Raw genomic sequence first — 21,163 nt, 5'->3', positions numbered from 1 at the left:
AGACATTTTGATTCCTGTTGTGGAAGCTGTTCTTTCTGTGGTTTCATTCTGCCTTTATTATTAAAAAACTCCCTCTAAAAAAGAACCCAAACAAGAAAAACTATACCAAAAAATCCTAGAAAACCTCTTGAGATTTCAGTGCTGATTTTTCTCAAAAATACTCTCAAAATGAAGGTCAGGGTAATAAAATTTGATCTTTTTGAACAGATATAGGGAACATAATTTTAGAATAAAGGAGTTAAAATTTGAATTTTTTTTTAAAATGTATTCAGTATTTCTCTGTAATTTGTTTCAACCAAATAATACTGTGTACACCTTCTGAATCCCCTGTAGTCCCCTGTCATTATAACATGCAGGTGGTATTTTAGTAAATGCTCATTATAACAGTTTTCACCCTAATAGACTTCAGCAATTTTCTGTATCAGAGTAATTAATAATTACTTCACTTAGATTTCTTTGAAGCGATATTTTGTCTTCCTAGATGTTTTTACATATACAGTAACTCACACTAGTGTTAGACCTGGATTTTTTAATATCTTTTATGCTATTATAACAACTTAATGCGATAATTCTTTTACAGTTCACATGTCTATCTTGACATTCTCTTATATTCAAAATGTGTATGGTTGGTATCAGAACTGTGTGTCCTAATTATTTACTGTAAAAGGTTTAAACCTCTGATGTTGTTTATAAGGCTGACACCTTTAGATTAAAGGAATAGAAGGCGTGAAAGAATGTGTTTTCCACTTTTTAAACCTAACTTCTTGACAAAATGTTATGTTCTCTGAATTGAAGCAAGTATCTCAAGAGGTTTGAATGCATCCGTGTATAGAACCCACATCATTTCATTCTGGTTTGAATCGTGTGAAAGATAGCCTGTACCTCATTAGCTGCTGACATGTGTGTTTTATATGCCAGGAAGGCAGAATAAAATAAGCAAAGAATGAAAAAACCCTTTTGAGGTACATAGGTTGTAACCACCGTTAAGAACATTTATTCAAAATTGCAAGTCTGATGTTGGGAACTATTTCCAAGTTGGGAACTATTGGACAAGTGCTTCCCGAGAATTTGTGCAGTGATGTTTTTTAATTGTTGCAATTTTATCAACCTTTGGATTTTTTTAAAGTTTATTTTGCTATTCCTGTTACCTTCTCTGTTCGCAGCTAAAGCATTGCAGTCGTTACATACATGACTTGTTTCCTTCTTTGATCAAAAACTTGGACCCTGTCCCTCTTAGACATCTTCTTAACCTAGTCTCAACTCTTCATCCAAGTGCTCACACTGAACAGGTAACAAAGCAAATAAAGTCTCGTAATGAGAAGATTGTTTGGTATAGTAAGCAAGTGTTATGGGTTTATTTTGGCTTCTCTAAAGTAGTGCACGTAGAGGTAAGTAATATTGGCTAATGCAGAAGAGAGGAAACTGTAGTAAAGTTGTCATGCTTCACGTAGGGCTTTTCTGGCTTTTGAATTATGGTCTTTTTTCAGAGATTTTTGAAGACTGCGTAACCACTGATAGATTTTAACTTCATGTCTGAAATTAGGAAGTGCTTCACACAACATTATTTTCCGTGTTTGTTTATTTTGATGAGTTAATCTTGAGGAACTGTAGTATTGGCGTATAGAAAGATTAACAGTGGATCTTTGCATACAAAACCTACTGCTTCTTAACGGCACTGTCGTCTGCGTTTCTTGATAGACCTTGTATTTGGCATCGATGCTTATAAAAGCGCTGTGGAATAATGCACTAGCAGCTAAGGCTCAGCTGTCAAAACAAAGCTCCTTTGCATCTTTACTGAGTACCAATCTACCCATGGGAAACAAAAAAGGTATGTGGATTTCTACTGGATCTGGTAGTTAAATTTTTAATTTTCATAATCTCCTTATTGACTTTGGACAAAAAGGATGTGTAGAATTTTTTACTTGACATGTTTCTAACAAATGTCGTGCTGGCATATTTTTCAGCCAGAAGTTGTGGATAAAACAAAAGCATGAAACCTTTGTGAGCACCTTTGGAAAGCTTTCTACTTCAGATAAATTCTGTTTGTATATCTAAAGTAGTATGTATTTTTCTATTTTTTAAATATTTTTTTTTAATTCGGAAGATGGTCCGTAACTCATCAGTAAACTATTCTTGTTCTGCTGAACATCTGTAACTTGCGTAGCTACATAAAATCTTACAGAAGCTTATCTAGTTTTTGCCTAGTTTTTGATATTACATGCTATTTCTGGAATTTTTTTTTTACTTGACTGTGTATTTCCCCACAGTCATTACTGAAGGTGCTGCCAAGCCATTTTACTGTAGTTTCCCTTTCTTTTCCTACTGCTGATTTTTATGAATCATGGACAACTATATGCTGACAAAAAGATTTTTAGTCACTTATTTTTCCATCCTGCTTTTTTCCTTCAGAAGAAGAGGAGCTCAGACGAGCAGCCCCCTCACCTTGTAAGTATAGTTTGAGAAGTACACCACAATCTGATATGTTTGATACTACAGTGTTTTTCTACAGCTATTCATCTTGAATAGAAGAAAAACTAGTAAAAATTTGAAATCATGTTTTTATGAGGAGTCAAATGAAAATTACATTTTGTGTAAAACCTAGGGAATTCATATAGCTCGAGACATCAGAATACAGTTTTTGTAGTAAAACGATCAATGTTCTGAAAAAAAGTTTTAGTATTTAGGTACACGGATTGTTTGAGTTCCATCCCTTGCTCAGCTGTTTGCAGGAAGAATGCTGTTGAGCTCCACCTTTGAGGCAGGTTTATGTAATGCTGTTACATTGCAATTAATATGTATCGCAAAGTAATTGGGCAGTGTGGTTTTGAACTAGGGTCACCAGCAGCGAGCCCTCAAAGTAGCGACAACAGTGACACCCATCAGAGTGGAGGCAGCGATATTGAAATGGAGGAACAGCTTATTAACAGAACAAAACATGTACAGCAGCGACTCTCAGATACAGAGGTAAGAGTGTAAATCTTAAGTCTGTGCATTTTATTACTGGGTTGCCTATTAATACTTTTCCATAATCGTTTCAAAACGTGAATAGATACATGTGCGCTTACCTGCAGCAGAATAATGGATAATTAGAGCCTTATGTGCCATGCAGTTTATGTAGAATGTATCTTACCTTGCCCACGAGCAAGCACGCTGTAATAAAACCCCTCACATTCCTGCATTTAAATTGTATTTCAGTAAGATTAATCTCTTAGGAAGAGATTGCATGACATATTGTTTGTGTCACACTGTCATTCTGTGTATGTGCAAAGCCTGTGCATATAGCCTGCTACAAATAAGGTAATGCAAAAATTAAATTATTAAATCTGACTCTTGCTCAGAGCATTTTGTCATTGGCAGCCGAACTGAGAAAGAGCAGAGACTTGTAGATTTGACACATTTCCTCATAAATGAACAATGATCTTAGAACGGGGATGATGCTGATTATATATTAAAACAATTTCAGGAATCCATGCAAGGCAGCTCTGATGAGACAGCCAACAGTGGTGAGGATGGCAGTAGCGGTCCTGGGAGCAGCAGTGGCCACAGTGATGGATCCAGCAATGAGGCCAACTCCAGTCACGCAAGCCAGTCCGCTGGAAGCCCTGGTAGCGAGGTGCAGTCTGAAGACATTGCAGATATTGAAGCTCTCAAAGAGGAGGAGGATGAAGAGGAAGAAGATAGGAGCCATAATCCCCAGAAAAGCAGTAGGAGCACAGATCTACGAAGCAGGAAACTGGAATCGCAGACAGGCATTTGCCTGGGAGATTCACAAGGGGCGTCAGAGAGGAGCGGTGCTAATAACGGGGCAGGAAAGGACCATGTTTTTAACGCTGACTCTGTGACACCTGTGGATAATCGAATTAGAATGCTCGATGCTTGTCCTCATGCTGAGGATGCAGAGCACGATATGGCAGGGGAAATGAGCACTGCTCACATTTCACAAGGTTCTCAAGATTCCTGTATAACTCACACGGGGGACTTCCTTGGGGAAACTATTGGAAATGAATTATTTAACTGTCGACAGTTCATTGGGCCACAGCATCACCACCATCACCACCACCACCACCATCACCATGATGGGTAGGTAGCTTGACATTTCTTCTGATTCCCTCCCTAACAGAAATAAAGTAGTAGCTAAATATTCTGTTTGGGCAGAAATTTGTATGGATGTTTTGCTATAGATCAGGATAATTTTGTCCAATGATAGTAATCACCGATAGTTACAAAATAGCCTGTTTTGTTAAAATGTGATTAAAGTTTTTTGTAAAGGTTTTGGATTTTTTTGAATTTAAGAGAATGTTAAAATTAGTTTGGAAAATGCTGTATTTTGTTAACATTAAAAAAGTCAACACAATCGTCGTCATAGTGAGACCTTCACTTTATCTGTAATTGTCTTTCAAATTCATATGAAGGTCTGCTGTTCAGCCAGATAATTAATCCTGACTTGAGCTTTAGGGAGATGTCTACTCCCTTGTAGTCTGCGGTACGCAACTTTCTCTTTGATATTGTCCATTCCAATATTCTTCTTTTGCAGGCATATGGTTGACGATATGCTCAGTGCGGATGATGTCAGTTGCAGTAGTTCCCAAGTCAGTGCAAAATCAGAGAAAAACATGGCTGATTTTGATGGGGAAGAGTCTGGCTGTGAGGAAGAGCTTGTACAGATTAACTCCCATGCTGAGCTAACATCTCATCTGCAGCAGCACCTTCCTAATCTTGCCTCTATCTATCATGAGCATCTTACTCAAGGTAAGAGTGATAAAAAGAAAACACAAAAATATTGTGCTTGTTCTAATATGGTTTTATATAATTTTGAATTAGTCTCCAATAACTAAAATAATCAAATTATTTTAACCATACGTGTGTATTTGCCCAGAGAAACCACGGTGACTACTGAGATTTTACTGTTTCTCCAGGAGATTAATTTTTGTATCACATTAGGTGTAGTCATATTTACCTTTCTAATTTCTTTTTCCCCAATTTCTATTGAAGCTTTAAATGCAAGTTCAAACAAATAAAGGCACTGAAAAACCTAGCAAATGTTTTTTCTAATCAATTTCTCTAATTAAAAATAAGGTGATATTGAAATGAGAGGTTTTTTTCTCTCTGAAACTTTATGCAATTCTTCTTCTGGCAGCTGGATTTATTGGGATTCCGTACGTTTGTCATCTTAAATGAGTTAACCATAATGGGCTGTACAGAGGATTATTTTGGAAAAATGAGTTAAAATATAAGTTGATATCTTGGGGAGCTGGCCTTAAAGGGCATTTTATGGTATTTCGTCTTACACTGCCAAATCTTCTAGTTTGCTTCAGGGTGCAATTTAAGATGCTACTAAAACGCTTCACAGAATTATATCATCTTCCCATATGCTATTGTGGCAGCTTTATTTTCTGTTTTATCGTCCTTTTAAATATAATAGAGGGTATCATTAGTGAAGGTTTGACATTTTTCTTCAGTGGTCTGGCAGAACCAGGTTTGCTATCTTCCAGCAGAGAGTAAAACCAGTACTATTTATATCTTCTTCTGAAACACCGTTGAGTAAGAAGTCTCTTTTTTCTTCAGGCTTAACATTTCTTGTTATGTGGAACTGAATTATAATTTCAGCCTGACATTGAAAATTTGGAAGGGTTTTTTTTTTTCCCCTGCACTACAGAGTTGAATAAACTCCTAAAACTTTGTAGTTAAAACGTGCTGTAAATCAGCATATTTTTTCAATATTTTCCATAGATATTACACATCATACTGAAGATCTAAATTATTGTTTGAGCGTGAGGCCTTCAGTGCAGATTATTTTTGACACCCCTAGTTTTGCACGTGCAAATAATTACAGCGTGCTGCACGCAGTCTAAATTTTCTCCTTGACTTTGCTGTTACGTGAAAATAGTATCAAATAGTAGATAAATGAGTGGTGCCAGCTGTGGCCACACAGAAGAAGGGATATGTCTGTCAGTGTTTATGAAAACATGATGAGTTTCTCAAATCATGCACTTTGATACTCTTATCTTGTATAAAAAATGGAATTTGTTTTTCCTGTTTTTGGTTAGATACAGCAGATCATGCAGTATGAGGGGAATTTACTGAAATTTGCTTCTTCTCTTGCTTTCCAACCGTGGAGGTTATAAAGATACTTCCCTTTGCACCACAGCACTACAAAAAGACTTAAGAAATATTTTAATTGCTCAATGAGTGAAATCTAATTAAATTAAAAAGTAATTGCACGTGCGTCTGCAGTTCTTAAGTACTGTTTTTATTGCACCTTGCCATTAGCCAAAAATAGTTTAAATATTGGCTTAACTGTTCTGTTGGCTTCTTGTGTGGTCGTAATGTTTTGTCTGCTTTGAAGAACCTGTATGAGGAAAAAGGCTGCAATTACAATGTTGTACGCACTTTAAAATAGCCAAGTTTACAAATAAAGCATGCTGTTGTTCATGCACTTAGGGGGTGATGCTTGGATTAGATAGTTTCTTCTATTTCTTCAATAACGGTCTTTGTATTTTGTTCAGGACCAGCAGTTCATAAACATCAATATAATAGCAATGCGGTGACGGACATTAATTTGGATAACGTTTGTAAGAAAGGAAATACCCTTTTGTGGGATCTGGTCCAGGATGAAGATGCAGTAAGTTGAATACCAGAAAATAATATTTTTTTTAAAAAAAAATCAATATATACTATTCAGTGACCTTTCTTTCTACTTGCTGTAGATTCATCTCTCCGAAGGGTTAATAAATGAAGCAGAGAAGCTGCTCTGTTCTTTAGTATGCTGGTTCACTGACAGACAGATTCGAATGAGATTTATTGAAGGCTGCTTAGAAAATTTAGCAAACAACAGGTAACTTAAATTATCTGTTTTTACGTTTATCTACTTTTGCAACATGTAGGAAATTCAAGTTGATTATAACAGTTATTTAACTTCACAGGAAGGCAAGTTAAACAAGACAAAAGCAAAAGTTTAAAAACAGTTTTCAAGGTGCTACGGGTGTGTTTGATGTTCCACTTTTTATTCTGTTAGTGTCCTGAATTTCTCGTTTTGTTGCATTTGTCTGTTCTTCTGCCAGAGGTTACTTCCTTCCTACCACTTGGTGAAATTGGGTCCGCATCTTAGCCAGTTGAGTACAAGGTCAGGTGCCTTAGCATATAAGTATTTTGAATTGAATATTTAGATTTTAAATGCAAGTGGCTGCGGAACAGACAAGTTCTTTTCCGCTGAATCTGTTGTGAGCTTCACTTTCTTTGAAGAAGCAGCTGGAGGTGGAAGTTAATACCTTGACCTCGGATAACTTGTTTTAATACCAATCAAAGCCATGAGATCATGCAGCTTGAAGACTAGCAAAAGTGGAATTTATTTTATTGATGCAACCAGTCAACTGTGGGACACTGCATGCAGTGTTACCTTTTGGCTAAGTACTGTATGTGTGAGATGAGTTACAAGTATACTGAGATATTAATAAATAAAAGAGATGTGAAGACACTTATCACCGATAAGAACATTCAGTTAAATGCAGTTTATGCACTTCTTGAGTTTTTCTAGTTGTCTTACAATACACACCTACTTATGTCTATAACAAGTTTGAGTCAGATTTACTTCTGTCATGTTATCTGTTTGTAGAAAGCACAATCTTTTTTGCTGAAATTTCAAAACTTATATATTACAAAACTCAAAACCAAAAATTTACCTTCTGAAATGTAAGTAACTTTGAGTAAGCAGAATATATGCTGGTTTATTTTCGTATTTTTCCAAGAGATGTGTGTCTAAGATATTACATGTAAAGAGTTTGAAGTAAGTGTGTTTCAGATTCAGAAAACTAATTGGCTGAAGTGATGATAAACTTCACACAGATCATTTCCACACTTTCAGTTAGCATATTTGCTCACTGAGCCTGAACTTCTCAAAGTAATTTTAAAACTGCCTAGTTTAATTTCGTCAAAATCATATATTGTCATGATGTCTCACTTTCTTCTTTAGATCAGTAGTAGTTTCACTTCGTCTTCTTCCAAAGCTGTTTGGTACATTTCAACAATTTGGAAGCAGTTACGATACACATTGGATAACGATGTAAGTAGCTCCTTGTCCCCAGCCAACGGAAGTGATAACATTTAGGGGACTGCTGCAAGGCTTTGCTCCTCTAGTGTGCTCCAAATTAATAATGACCTAAGGTTATCATCTGACTGGTGTATGAACTAATCAGTCAGGCACAGATTTCTTAATAATACGCACTGCTGTTGTAACTGAGGTGACAACTAATTTATTTATTTTCTTAATCCCTCCCCCTCTCCTTTACATTCCAAAGGACTTACAGGCATTACTAGACATCCACTAATCGTGTATTGTAAAAGTCTGTAATAACTTGATGTTACATCATTCTCCTCTGATTGTGCTTCTCAGTAGTAAAAAATTAATTTTATAAGGAAGCATTTGAGATGTGAATATGTATACTATAGCATTCCTTGCTGGAATAAGCTGTATAACAAGCTGATCTAACTATAGAGAACAGACTAGTGGAACTTCTGGGAGAGATTACAGTGATTCTCAGCAGTTTTTCTTGGCGTTTTTGACCTGACACTTAACTATACACCCAGTTCTGAGTTTTGGCTTAGACTTCTTCTGATTAGGGCTTTTAGGAACTCCCAGAAGGGAGTGTTCTGTCAGTCCTGTGCCTGAAAAGAACGACACTGTGGGGCCTTATGGATGACAAGGCAGAAGAGAGTGCTGTACTGGGGAGTACCCCTGAATTCATTGTAGATGGAAAATTGAATGTGTACTTGGGGGTTTATGTGTATTAAATTTTCCTACAATAGTTGTCTAACTTCTGGAGCTTTTCTGATTTTTTTAAGCAAACCGTTAATACATTGTGCCCTTTAAATTGACACAGGTGGGCAGAAAAGGAACTTAATATGATGAAACTTTTCTTTGATAATTTGGTACACTACATTCAGGCAGTCAGGGAAGGACGGCATAAACATGCACTGTAAGTACACAACTGACTTTGAGTGATAATCTATGTTTTGAAATATTTCTTTGATGCTTCGGTTGTGTTCTTATAAGTAAATAGTTTCTGTAGGGATGTTACATGCTTAGGAGGATAAAAGGTCTGTAAAAACAGTAACATTTAAAATAACTTCTTTTTCCTTAGAAAAACCAATGCAACAACTGTCCTATAATTTTTATTAGACATTAAGTTGATGTTTGTTTACAAATAAAAGACAAAGATTTTATTATTTCTAGTAAATTTAGGATGATTTTATATCATAAAGCTATTTAAATGTTTCAGTTTTAAAATGTGTTATTATTAACCTTTGCAGTAGTCTTTCTGTCTTAAAACATTCCATCTGCACTTTCCAATCTGTATTTTTAAATCTAGGTGTATATGCATAAGCAATACTATTTCTAGCCTCCCTGTCCTGAAAGAATAGACTATTCATGTTTTGACATATATCAAAGTTCGTGTGTAGATACAGGCATCCACAGGTGGAAAGTGTTGCTATTTATGGGCCAAATTTGTACTTCATAATGTGTCTTTATATTGGACATGGCTCTAGCGAGAAATTACTTCAAAACCTGTTTGAAAGGGGGATGAATTGCTTTAAATTTGTTATTCTGCTACTTTGGCCATTCAGCTTCTTCCTTAAAAATAGAAATAAAGTTAATATTTTCGTAAAAGTTAGGAAAATATTTTTATAAAGAGTATGTATAAGCTAGAGGAGAAATATCAGCATTTTACAAGTTAGGGAAAAAAATTAAGATCAAATCCTGCAAGGTGCTAATGACAAAATGATGCACTTTAATTGAACTGTGTGCAAAAAAACCCAACACTCTCACCTGCCCAAAAAAAGGCAACAAAAGTAGTACCTTACCAGGTAACGAGTAGTGTGTGTCATTCCCCTTGTTTGGTGTGGTTCTATGATGTGTACAGGTGGGCCATAAGCCCAAAAGGGAACTTGGAAGAAGAAATTATTTATGCTTTTAAGAGGCACCTACATGAATGGGGAAAATGTTATGACAATAAACAATTAAATAATCTTCTCTTTTCATACAAACTTAAATTTTAGATACAGCCACAGTGCAGAAGTTCAGGTTCGTCTTCAATTCCTGACGTGTGTGTTTTCAACTCTAGGATCACCAGACCATTTCAGTAAGTATTTGAGGTTACCTTCTCAGAGAAGCACCTTGTAGTAAGGCTAGCATAGTTCTTGATAATCAGTGTTAGCTTAAATAAATATGAGATTTTAAACAGATTCAGTTTTCAATAATCTGGTGCTATTTCAAAAGAAGGAAGATATTTTGATAAAAGCGCAGAACCGACGCTGGATATTAGATTCTGTTGCAGTTCTTTGAGAACAAATTTTGATGTTCTCTGTGCTTCAATTTTTCTAAATAGTAGGACTAGTTTCCGAAATGAGGATAACATACTCTTGATTTGTGGGTTTCCTCCACATCCATAATGTTCCCAGAGATCTTTTACTGGAGTACAGTGATACCTGGTTGTGATACCAGAAAGAAGTAATTATTTGTATTTTAATACTGTCAGAAATTGGTTTATGCTCCCTGTAGTAGATTTTGCGAAAGTGGCGTTCTGTGTGGTAGTCGATGTGTACAGACACTGAAATCTTTCCACTCTAAAAGTCTTTTCATGTGGCTGATGGAATTCAAAGTTGAACATTGTTCTCTGTGTTTTTAGGAACCCTTGGTGGCTTTGGCTTCCATAAATTATTTTGGCCGCTCTCTTCATAAGCCCTTGTAAACTAAGAGCCTTCAGTGTTGTCTCAGCATCAGCCCTGTGCAGACTTTCACTTAATTTTACTGCGGTCATTTATTAAAACGAGTGAAGGGAGGCGTCATTTGTGTAGTCTCGTTATAATTAGTCAGAGTTGGCGTATAATGCATGGCTTGTCCCTCTGGTCATTAGAGGAAGGAATGAGAATATCTGTAGCCAAGAGGAAAAAAAAAAAATCATCTTCTGACACTCTATTTGCTTCTTTTAAAAGAAATTTGTTGGGATCACACATGTTTATATGCCAACTAAGAAAATAAACCTACAGTGTTCTTGAAAGGAGTAGCAGTGAAATGGTTGGAGATGACTGTTTGCAGCCACAGTTTCAATACCCAGCTCAAAGCTGGGCTCTGAGTTGTGCCCGGTAATTACTTATGAACTGAGAAACAACCCGCCATTCGGTATGAGACCTCGGGTCAGCCCATGCTACTCACTGGTTTAGTAACAACTGATGGCACTAATAACCCCAAACTGTAGCTTGCTGCCAGCTTTAAAAGGGGAAAAGTGTATAATTCCTAACTGATAGATGGTGCGGTTTTTATTTTGTTCTTTCCAAAAACTTCTTGATGTTCTAAAGGAATAGTTAAAAATACTTCCCCAATTTTAGGGTTGAGTTTAGAACAAGTGGACATACTGTGGCACTGCTTAGTAGAAGATTCTGAGTGTTACGATGATGCACTACACTGGTTTTTAAATCAAGTACGAAGTAAAGATCAGCACGCCATGGGTATGGAGACTTACAAGCATCTTTTTTTGGAAAAGGTGGGTAGAGAGTTAATTTCAACCTTATTAATTCTTCTAATAAAAGGGTTCCTTTCCCTATCAGCACTATTAAACATTTAAAATTGGTTTTATGAAAAATATGTCTTCAGTAGTTGGGGAGGGCCCCACTTGTCATGCAGTGATTTTCCTCTGCTTGGAGGAAAATGAGAAAAGGATTCGTGTAGGTTCTTCTCACCCAAGTATTTGTATGAGCGTTTCTTTGTGGATAGCCTGTGTGTTGCATCTGAAGCTATGCAGCAAGTCTATCTGAAGCTATCTGAAGCACTATCTGAAACTATATTTTCCTTTATGCAATATAGTTTTCCTGACTAAAAAAAAATGACTTTTCTGTTGGAGAGGGTCATATAAATCCCAGCAATATATCCACTGAAAACACAAACATGCAGTGGTAGAGCTTTTTGCAAGGGGTCCCATGCATTTCAACAGAGGACATGACAAAATGGGTAGGCTGTGCAATAATTAATGTAGTCTAGTTCTTTTTCAGGGCTACACAGTTTTTTGTCTGGTTTTGTAAGCGTATGAGGTTTTTTGAATGGATGTGCCCTGCTGTTGATAAGTTAAGCAGCTAATGTTAGAATAATATTTTTTGTTCCCTTTGTGCTCTTACAGTCCAATTCAGTGGTACAGAAAAGAGGATTTTTTTTAAGCCAATAATAGTTGCTTTTTTGTATCTTATATAGAATTCAGAGAGTGTGATCTTTTGTAAGAATGAATTTTAATCAACTCATTTAAACACAGTTGGTAGTAACAAAGACATTTTTCTGTGCTAATGAAATAAATACCCTGTAATTGCTATCTATTCCATCAGTGATTTTTTTTTTTTCTGTACTAAAGTGCATTCCTTTTTTGTTTAGATGCCGCAACTAAAACCTGAAACGATTAGTATGACTGGCCTAAACCTCTTCCAGCATTTGTGTAATTTGGCTCGATTGGCTACTAGCGCGTATGACGGTGGCTCAAACTCGGAGGTAAGCCTAGAGTCTGTGCTCATATTGTTCTCTGCAACATTGTGTCTCTTGAGAACTCCTCGGTGTTTGTAACATTTACAGAAAGAAGATTCAAATTACTTTCTATTAGGCATATTTAATTCTGACTGGAAATGGGTTGTAAAATGTGTCTCGGTTTATGCATGATGTGCTTTAGAAGCTTTTCTTCTATGTTTGTTTTATACAGAGAAACTGTCCTAGAAATAAGATGTTATAAAGGATATTTTTCTATGAAATGATTGAGGCAATTCTTTGTTAAAACTTCTGTTCTTGCAATGAGTACCAGTAACAGTTGTAGTTTTAAGGCTTTGCCTAGAAGTGTTCCTGTTTGTCAGAAATGAACATTCACTCTTTTGAATATTAGTCCATTTTCCTCATACTTCAAAATATGAAAATACTTCTGTGAAAGTTAGAATTTTATATTAATTGATGTATGTGGTGGTGACAGCCCGAGCAGGGAAAAACGGAGATATTGTCAGTTATTGTGTCAAGAGGCAAATTCAATGTCTCATGTCAGAAAAGCATCACTTCTAGTAAAATAATGAGGCAATGTTTTGTTTCTGTGTTGATTTTCCTTCTGTCAAAACAGTTGTGTGGCATGGACCAGTTCTGGGGTATTGCTCTAAGAGCACAGACTGGTGACGTCAGTCGAGCAGCTATCCAGTACATTAACTCGTATTACATCAATGGTAGGAATTTTCATTTTCCTTTTCTTTTTTAAAATCGTGTACAGAATATCTAGCATTATCCTCTTTTTATTTTTCATATTAAAATGCACAGCCTCAAAATTGTGCTTACGTGATTCACTTTGACTGGTGTTGCAGGGAAAACGGGTCTTGAAAAAGAGCAAGAGTTTATTAGCAAGTGCATGGAGAGTCTGATGATCGCTTCTAGTAACCTTGAGCAAGACTCTCATTCGAGTCTGACCATTATTGAAAGGGGACTCTTGATGCTGAAGACACACCTGGAGGCTTTTCGGAGAAGGTAAATAGATCCATCGATGTATGTGGACTCGGAATTTATTTCTATTCCTCTATGAGTTGTTATTTAATTTAAGGAATAGTTTCTTTGGGTTTTCTTTGTAAGGGCAGTAGCAGATAATTTTTGAAAAATGATACAGAAAGTTTAAACAGTTACAGGATTGGCCTTTGTCCTTGTATAAAGACTTACGGATGTTCCCAGCCAAAGAAACTTTTGTCAAAGTTATTCTGGTTGTTTGGGATTTTTTTAAAATTTAATGTGAATATCAGTAACTTTCTCTTATTATGAAAAAACGGTGAATCAAGGTGCAAGTTTTATCTTTCCTGTCATTGGTTATTGAACACGTGTGTTAAATAAGTTTTGACAAAAAATACTTTTTCAATGCTTTTACGTACTTCTTAAGGTTTGCGTATCACCTGAGGCAGTGGCAGATTGAAGGCACTGGTATCAGCAGTCACCTGAAAGCCCTCAGTGACAAACAGTCCCTGCCACTAAGAATTGTATGTCAACCAGCTGGACTTCCTGACAAGGTAACTTGCAAGCCCTTTGAAGAGTACATTGTTAAATTGCAGAGAAGTCCACTGTGCACTTTGGAAAAATAATGCCCGTGCTTTATTTCAGATGACTATAGAAATGTATCCGAGTGATCAGGTGGCCGATCTACGGGCAGAAGTCACCCACTGGTACGAAAATTTGCAGAAGGAGCAGATAAATCAACAGGCGCAGCTCCAGGAGTTTGGCCAAAGCAGCCGTAAAGGGGATTTCCCCGGTAAGCTGTAGTACTCAGAACTGGGGGGTTTGCCCTTATAAGGCTTCATCCTTTTAGATCTTAGATTATGGTTTTGTCATGCCCAGAGATGATAAATAAGCAAGCATTACGATTCATTGTATTATAGTTGTAGTTATATTAGTGTCACCCTGACGTTTAATCAATAGGATTTTCTTATGTTATCCCCTGGCATAGCATAATTTGCTACAAAATGTGGAAGTCATTTTTCAGTCTGTATTCTGAACACTTCGCTACAAGGTTGGGTGAAGTATTATTGGAAAAGTCATTTCTGAATACATGCAAGTGTTGAGAGTTAGGGCAGGGCCAGCCAGTTTAACATAATAACTAGTTTTCTTAAGGAAATCCCATTAAGATTTGCCTCATTTTAATTGCTGCTGAATGGCATACTATTAAAAATAAGCCTTAGCACTTTCATTAGAAAATGAAACTCTGATTTCAGAAATTTATGGCACTATGCTTTTATCCTAGGTGGCCTCATGGGACCTGTGAGAATGATTTCATCTGGGCATGAGCTGACAACCGATTATGATGAAAAAACCCTTCATGAATTGGGTTTTAAGGATATGCAGGTATTACCAACATATAAATGGCCGTCCCTGAAAAAGATCTGTTGATACGTTGCTTCGGTCTTGTGCAGTGCAGCTGCTGTATGCAGTGCTGGTGGAGCCTATAATTTTCCTTGGGAGCATCCTACAGAGTGGTCTATTCATAAGTTTGCTGAAATCAACAGTATGAAAATTCTGGTTTGATTTATATAAGTGTGAATGACATCATGACTGTTTCAGGGAGATGGGACTGCAACAAACCTTACCAGCAGATCATCACATATGTTCTTTCTATGTAAAGGAAAACTGGCCTCACATTGTACATCGATCTGCTGACATCTTTCGAAACAGATTGTTACTGGCTGATACGCTTCCGTGTGCTGGTGCTGTTGCAGTTAGTCTGTCTCAGCTCTTGCTTTTGCACATCAGATGATCTGTTGGATTATGTCTTCGATTCCTCCTTAGTTCTTTTTATTAAATGAATTGGGTTAATTCAAAGGCAAAAATACTTTTTAAAATATTTCTTGCTTATTAGGTCATTTTATAGATCTTGTTGAAAACATTCTGCGGTTTGTCACGTGCTTTTTGAAATTGTTTCTCTCCTCCTTGTCATTTCTCCCGGTTTCTAGATGGTGTTTGTATCCCTGGGCGCACCAAGGAGAGAACGTAAAGGCGAAGGTGTTCAGCTGCCAGCATCCTGTCTCCCTCCACCTCAGAAGGACAACATTCCAATGCTTTTACTCCTGCAAGAACCTCATCTTACCACCCTTTTTGATTTGTTGGAGATGCTTGCCTCTTTTAAGCCTCCTTCTGGAGAAGTGGCTATGGAAGACAGTGAGGTAATTTAGAGTAATGTCTTAGAGTAGCTAAATTTAAGTCTTATTTAATTGAATCCGTGTTTCCCATCTAGCATACTTCTTGTGTACTCTGTGCAATTGCTAAATACGATTGTTGTCTGTATATTTGCATTTGACGAATGTCATAATCATTGTTGTGATTTTTCTGATCTTAACAGCATGATTCCAATATATTTTAAATGTTCTAAATACTGTAACAGCTATAAAGAAGCAATTTTTAAGAAAGAATATAGATGTAATGGCTAGTAATGGGAGTTGGCTTGAAGAAAGATTTGTGAAGGTTTTATGACAAAGACAAGCTTTATTTTATGGCATCATTAGCTTGTGGGAAGTGAAAAAACCCTAGTATTTTCGAACCAGCAGTTTATTTTAAAGTTCTATTTACACTCAAATATTTCAAAATATGTCATATGCTGTTAAGATACTGTAACTTAGTTTTTTGTGGGTTCAGTGAGAATTTTTTTGCGGGTTCAACTATCATGTATTTATGGATTTACATTAGTTAAAAAGCAGATTTTCAATTAAAAACAAATATGTTTTTAGACTTTGTAATACTGGTTTCACAATGAAGTTTGCGATTGAAATATTTGTTCTGTGGTTTGTCAGAGTGCAAGGTGTGAAGAACTCCATCTCCATGCAGAAAACTTATCCAGACGTGTCTGGGAACTGTTGATGCTTCTGCCAACGTGCCCTAATATGTTACAGGCATTCCAGAATATTTCAGATGAGCAGGTGAGAAAAGAATGCTTGTTGTCAGTGTTTGTTATATGTGCATGTTTCAGTGTTTTAGTTGGATTTTCCCAAAGTAGGAATGTTAAATAGTAAGTATGTTAAGTATGCTGAGACACAGGAAAATGTAATAAACCTAATAATTCTTATGAAATGAAACTAAACAGGGATGTCAGCTTAGTTCCTGACGTTTGTCTAATTCAAATAATAGCTGAAATTTTAAAAACAAATAATATTTCCATCCACTTAAAAAAATCTTCTTCTTGCATTTTTTAGATAGAACAGCGCTACATATACATTTGTAATTGTTTTGTGTCTTGTTTTACCTTTTAAGGGTAATGATGGCTTTAGCTGGAAGGATCTTCTGCGAATAAAAAGTGCCCATAAACTTTTGTACGCCCTGGAAATTATTGAAGCTTTGGGAAAGCCCAACAGGAGAATAAGACGTGAATCTACGGTAATTCAGTTTATGGCACAGAAAACATGTTTTTCTCCATGAACCAAAGTATATATTGAGGAGTTATTTTAATTCTTTAACTGTTCTTACAATGAATTGTTCTTCTTTATCTTTAGGGAAGTTACAGCGATCTTTACCCAGACTCAGATGATTCAAGTGAAGATCAAATAGAAAATAGTAAAAACACTTGGAGCTGCAAGGTCTGATTTTCCTACAGTATTCTGCGATAATAAGTTTTTTAAAAAAGATATAAAATGAAAACCCATATAAAATATCATCTTAGTCGGTTTGATCTCAAATTTAGGTATTTAAGTTTTCCTATGTTAGGAGGCCTGTAAGTTTGCCATAGTTCTGTACAACTACTTCTTTGGTTTTTCATAAAATGCACAGCCGAATAGTTTATTTTATCTATAGAGCTTAAATTGCATCTAACTGAACTTAATTGGTATCTAACTGAACTTAGGGATATTTCTGTATGTGCTTTTTCTCACATTGGTTCCATAATATACCTACAGTTTGTTGCTGCTGGAGGGCTTCAACAGTTACTAGAAATTTTCAATTCTGGAATCTTAGAACCTAAAGAACAGGAATCATGGACTGTGGTAAGTGTTCATTCACCCTTTTTTCCCAGAATAACAGTCATTTGTGAAGACTTTCATCACTTTCTGCCTTTGTTATAGTTTTGTGTAATACGTGGAAAAACTTCTAATTGAAACCACCAGAGTCTATGCAGTAGCAGCTTTTTCTTGAATATTTTACGTTCCTGGAAGAATTTATTTTCTTTTAAAAAACAATCTTCTTACTTCTGGGGTTTTATTTATTAGAACCACACTTTGTGTTTTTCTGTGGTTTCTTGGTTTAATTTTTTTGTCTTATTTTAAGAAATCCGAGTTTGTAGAGTGTAAAATTGTAGATCATGGGAATGTCTTGGAGAAAAAAAACACCCGTGAGTCCTATCTTTAATAATGTTTGCAGCTGCATTGGTAGTAGTATCACATATCACATTTCTCAAAAACATCAAAGTCTGCCAAACATGAAGGTGTTTCTTTTTTTTTTTGGTTCCCTTTTTCCTGGTTAGTTGGAAACTTTTATTATAGTCTGTTTTAAAAGCAGTGATCTGTTAATTATCTTTAACTCTGAAGAGGCCAAGAAATACCATTTCCCCTTGTTAGCATTGAGAAAAAAGTGGTAGCATTGTGGCCACAATGTTAATAAAGGCACTTTTCAATACTGAACATTGTTACTAGTTCTTCTTATGTAATGCCTTTTTCATTGTATACCTTTTATTAAAAATTGAATAGTGTTTAGTTGTTTTTGATGTATTTGTTCGAAAATTATTTCAGTATTAGAAACAAATTGTCACTCTGCTCAGTACATGAACAGAAGTTTGTCTCTTTGCTTTTATTGTTGTGCCCAGAAAGTGGGCACAACACTGTGAAAAAAGCAACAGATTCTGCACCTGAGTGCCTTAGTGGAGAGTCCCGAGTTAAGCAAGTGTAGGTACTAGATGGGTGGCCTCCTTCATGTGTGGCTGTGGCACGGTGCTGTGTTTTTGCTAATTTTTCTCTTAATAATGCCCCTTCTGCTGGTGGAGCTGAGCAGGTGCTGTGTTTTGTTGTTGCCACACAGCTGAAGGCCATGAAAATTGATCTCAAAAGTTACTAAATCAATCAGTGGTTTAACAAGAGATCGTAGAATGGGTGCTACAATACCAAATGGTATTTTTAAAACAGCGTGTATTGTCTCTTTGTGGTTAAATATATTTGACTTGAAAGTAATTCTGTAGATCATGCTGGATTCTACTGTACTGTGCTGTAGTTGAATGCAGTGCAGGAAAGGCTCTTAAGGAGCTTAAACTCCTGTACTATTTCTTTTGCATTATTTCATGTCCTGAGTAATGGAATGTCTTGAATGTGTCAGTGAATAGGACTAGATGATGAAAATGCTTCCATTGTAAAAACTACAGTTTTTTAATACCCTTCCTCTTTAGCGTCTATTCTGATGAGGTTTTGCCAGTTAATTCTACCCACTTGTCCTTTATACCTTGCTTAAGCTTTAAATTTCAAACTCCATAGTAGGCATAGAATTATTTATAAAATAAATCACTGAAAAAAATACAATTGCATTTTCTTCTTATTCCCAGTGGCAACTAGACTGTCTTGCTTGTTTGCTGAAGCTGATATGCCAGTTTGCAGTTGATCCTTCAGATCTGGATTTAGCTTACCATGATGTGTTCGCCTGGTCTGGTGTAGCGGAGAGTCACCGGAAAAGAACATGGCCAGGCAAATCAAGAAAGACTGCAAGTGACCACACCAAGGGCCTTCATATACCTCGTTTAACAGAGGTGAGAGATAAACAGTGAACTTGAGAAAAATTACTCCTCTGTGCAAAGAGTTTATTTTGGTAATTAATTTAGTGGAAAAGTTACTAATACTGATCTATAATCCAGCATGTTGTTCTTCTCTTTAATTGCTTTAAACTTGGCAGTTTTAAAAGCTGGAACCTGCTTTTGGTGATTGGTGAGCACGTAAATTGGGAATTCCAGTACTTTATCCCTTTTTCTTAGATTTCTGGTTTCCAAATTAGTACTTTTTATGGTAACCTGTTACTTGGGCTGTCCCCGTCCTCACTAAATCCATTTTAGATTCCTTTAGTAAACACTGAAGAACTTACTTTACTAAGGACATCTGAGTGAATGTGTGGTAAACTTACTAAACCCCTAAACCTTCCTACCAGGTTCCTACGTGCTAATTTCCTGACGTGGACAAAGCCCACGTTGCATTTTGGTATCAGAGATATGTTCCCTGTCAGTCCGTTGCTCTTGGGCACAGGAACCAGCCCAAAAGTGTAGATCTGAACTGTAAGCTGGAGCCAAATTTCCCATTTTTCTTTGCTATATGTGGAAAGACCTTAACTGTTCTCTAAGTATTAGGTATTTTTGATAAGACAGATCCTGAAATTACCGAAGGTACTCTGATAGAGGGATATTATCAAATGTATTAGTTTTTTTAACATTGGATGTGTGTAAATGCTGCTACCAGTTTCTATAGCTGGTTCTATTTTTTTAACTGGATTGTCAATTGATGAATATTTTTGATGGCAGTGAATTTGTTATCTAAATGTTTTAGAAGATTTCTTCAGACTTTGATTTGAAAATTCTCTGTACCCTGTCAGACTCTCTACAAAAGAAGAATTTAAGTGAATGTGTAGTCAATAAAATGTGTTGGTCACAGGGCATAGGAGAAATTTATATATTCAACCTCATCCTCAACCTTGTCTCCTCAAGCCTAGGATTTTTAAAAGGAAATGAATAGTCTATATTTTTTTAAAAAATAATGTGTCTTTATTAGAAGGATTGAATAAGTGGTTCATTTTTCTAGTAATTTCAGTTGCCATTCATAGAGAAACAGAATTAAATTTTAGCATCTAGACCTAGTCAATGGAACACACGGGTTTACATCCTCTGTAATAAAAAATAGTGCAAGTTTTAACTATGGAGATGCTATGATTTGTCTTTTGCTCTTCCTCCCTCTGCGCAGGTGGGTTTGTTTTAGATTCACACAGTGTGTATAATTGAAAAACAGATCAAAAAGCTTGTTGTTATATTAACTGTTTTTTTTTCTTTTGACTTCAATTTTTAAAGGTGTTTCTTGTACTTGTCCAGGGAACCAGTTTGATTCAGCGACTTATGTCAGTTGCTTATACATATGACAACTTGGCACCTAGGTACAATATCTTTTTATTTTTGTACTAAAGCTAATCGAGTGTGCACATTTTCATCGCTGCTTTAAATAAAGTAAATAGCTCTTTCAGCTCTAGCCCCCATTAAAGTCTAAAGGCATTAGACTTGCTTTTCTTAGTCACCTCTTCTGGGCATTACCCTGCCCTTACAGGAGGAGTGAGAGGAGAGTGGCGAGAACTCTCAGCGGTCGGTCGGCGTGTAAGACATAGAGCAACGACTGTATGTGGTGTGCTCTCGTAAATTCTCATGCCAAACCTATTTCTTGGTTCTCTCTGTAGCGTTTAGCATTCTCAATTCCAAGGCAATGTAAAGGAGAGATGAAAATAAATTTGCTTTTAAGTTGCTTAGTTATCTGCTGCTTTTGACTTATTTTTCCCATCCTGATAACCTGAGCTTATTATTGCGGAAATTACCCATATTATTTTAGCAAGTGTTCACGTACTGAAGGCCAAAAGTCCACCTTCAGCAACAGGCTTCTAGGGATTTTTGGGTTTTTTGCCTTTTATCCTGAGAAAAGC

The 21,163-nt window shown here is 36.2% G+C and overlaps 1 protein-coding gene across 1 annotated transcript in view; it reads left to right on the top strand.

Moving 5' to 3' along the window:
• Positions 1 to 21,163, top strand: part of USP34 (ubiquitin specific peptidase 34) — a gene marked incomplete at its 5' end in the record, with an annotated part of 85,220 nt that overhangs the window by 14,461 nt on the left and 49,596 nt on the right. Inside the window, 25 exons of the mRNA XM_009867175.1 lie at positions 1,164 to 1,289; positions 1,699 to 1,828; positions 2,413 to 2,445; positions 2,834 to 2,964; positions 3,464 to 4,080; positions 4,535 to 4,749; positions 6,507 to 6,622; positions 6,708 to 6,835; positions 7,970 to 8,059; positions 8,877 to 8,972; positions 10,054 to 10,136; positions 11,383 to 11,537; positions 12,413 to 12,526; positions 13,134 to 13,233; positions 13,369 to 13,528; positions 13,929 to 14,055; positions 14,147 to 14,294; positions 14,784 to 14,884; positions 15,490 to 15,699; positions 16,324 to 16,449; positions 16,781 to 16,903; positions 17,020 to 17,103; positions 17,419 to 17,505; positions 19,047 to 19,247; positions 20,547 to 20,629. Of these exons, the coding sequence (XP_009865477.1) occupies positions 1,164 to 1,289; positions 1,699 to 1,828; positions 2,413 to 2,445; positions 2,834 to 2,964; positions 3,464 to 4,080; positions 4,535 to 4,749; positions 6,507 to 6,622; positions 6,708 to 6,835; positions 7,970 to 8,059; positions 8,877 to 8,972; positions 10,054 to 10,136; positions 11,383 to 11,537; positions 12,413 to 12,526; positions 13,134 to 13,233; positions 13,369 to 13,528; positions 13,929 to 14,055; positions 14,147 to 14,294; positions 14,784 to 14,884; positions 15,490 to 15,699; positions 16,324 to 16,449; positions 16,781 to 16,903; positions 17,020 to 17,103; positions 17,419 to 17,505; positions 19,047 to 19,247; positions 20,547 to 20,629 (3,584 nt within the window). The remainder of the gene's footprint in view (positions 1 to 1,163; positions 1,290 to 1,698; positions 1,829 to 2,412; positions 2,446 to 2,833; positions 2,965 to 3,463; positions 4,081 to 4,534; positions 4,750 to 6,506; positions 6,623 to 6,707; positions 6,836 to 7,969; positions 8,060 to 8,876; positions 8,973 to 10,053; positions 10,137 to 11,382; positions 11,538 to 12,412; positions 12,527 to 13,133; positions 13,234 to 13,368; positions 13,529 to 13,928; positions 14,056 to 14,146; positions 14,295 to 14,783; positions 14,885 to 15,489; positions 15,700 to 16,323; positions 16,450 to 16,780; positions 16,904 to 17,019; positions 17,104 to 17,418; positions 17,506 to 19,046; positions 19,248 to 20,546; positions 20,630 to 21,163) is intronic.

The sequence above is a fragment of the Apaloderma vittatum genome, unplaced genomic scaffold (assembly GCF_000703405.1).
Source record: "Apaloderma vittatum isolate BGI_N311 unplaced genomic scaffold, ASM70340v1 scaffold19963, whole genome shotgun sequence".
Classification (NCBI taxonomy): Eukaryota; Metazoa; Chordata; class Aves; order Trogoniformes; family Trogonidae; genus Apaloderma; species Apaloderma vittatum.
Note: the sequence above shows the minus strand (reverse complement) of the source record. Positions and strands in the feature narration are given on the sequence as shown.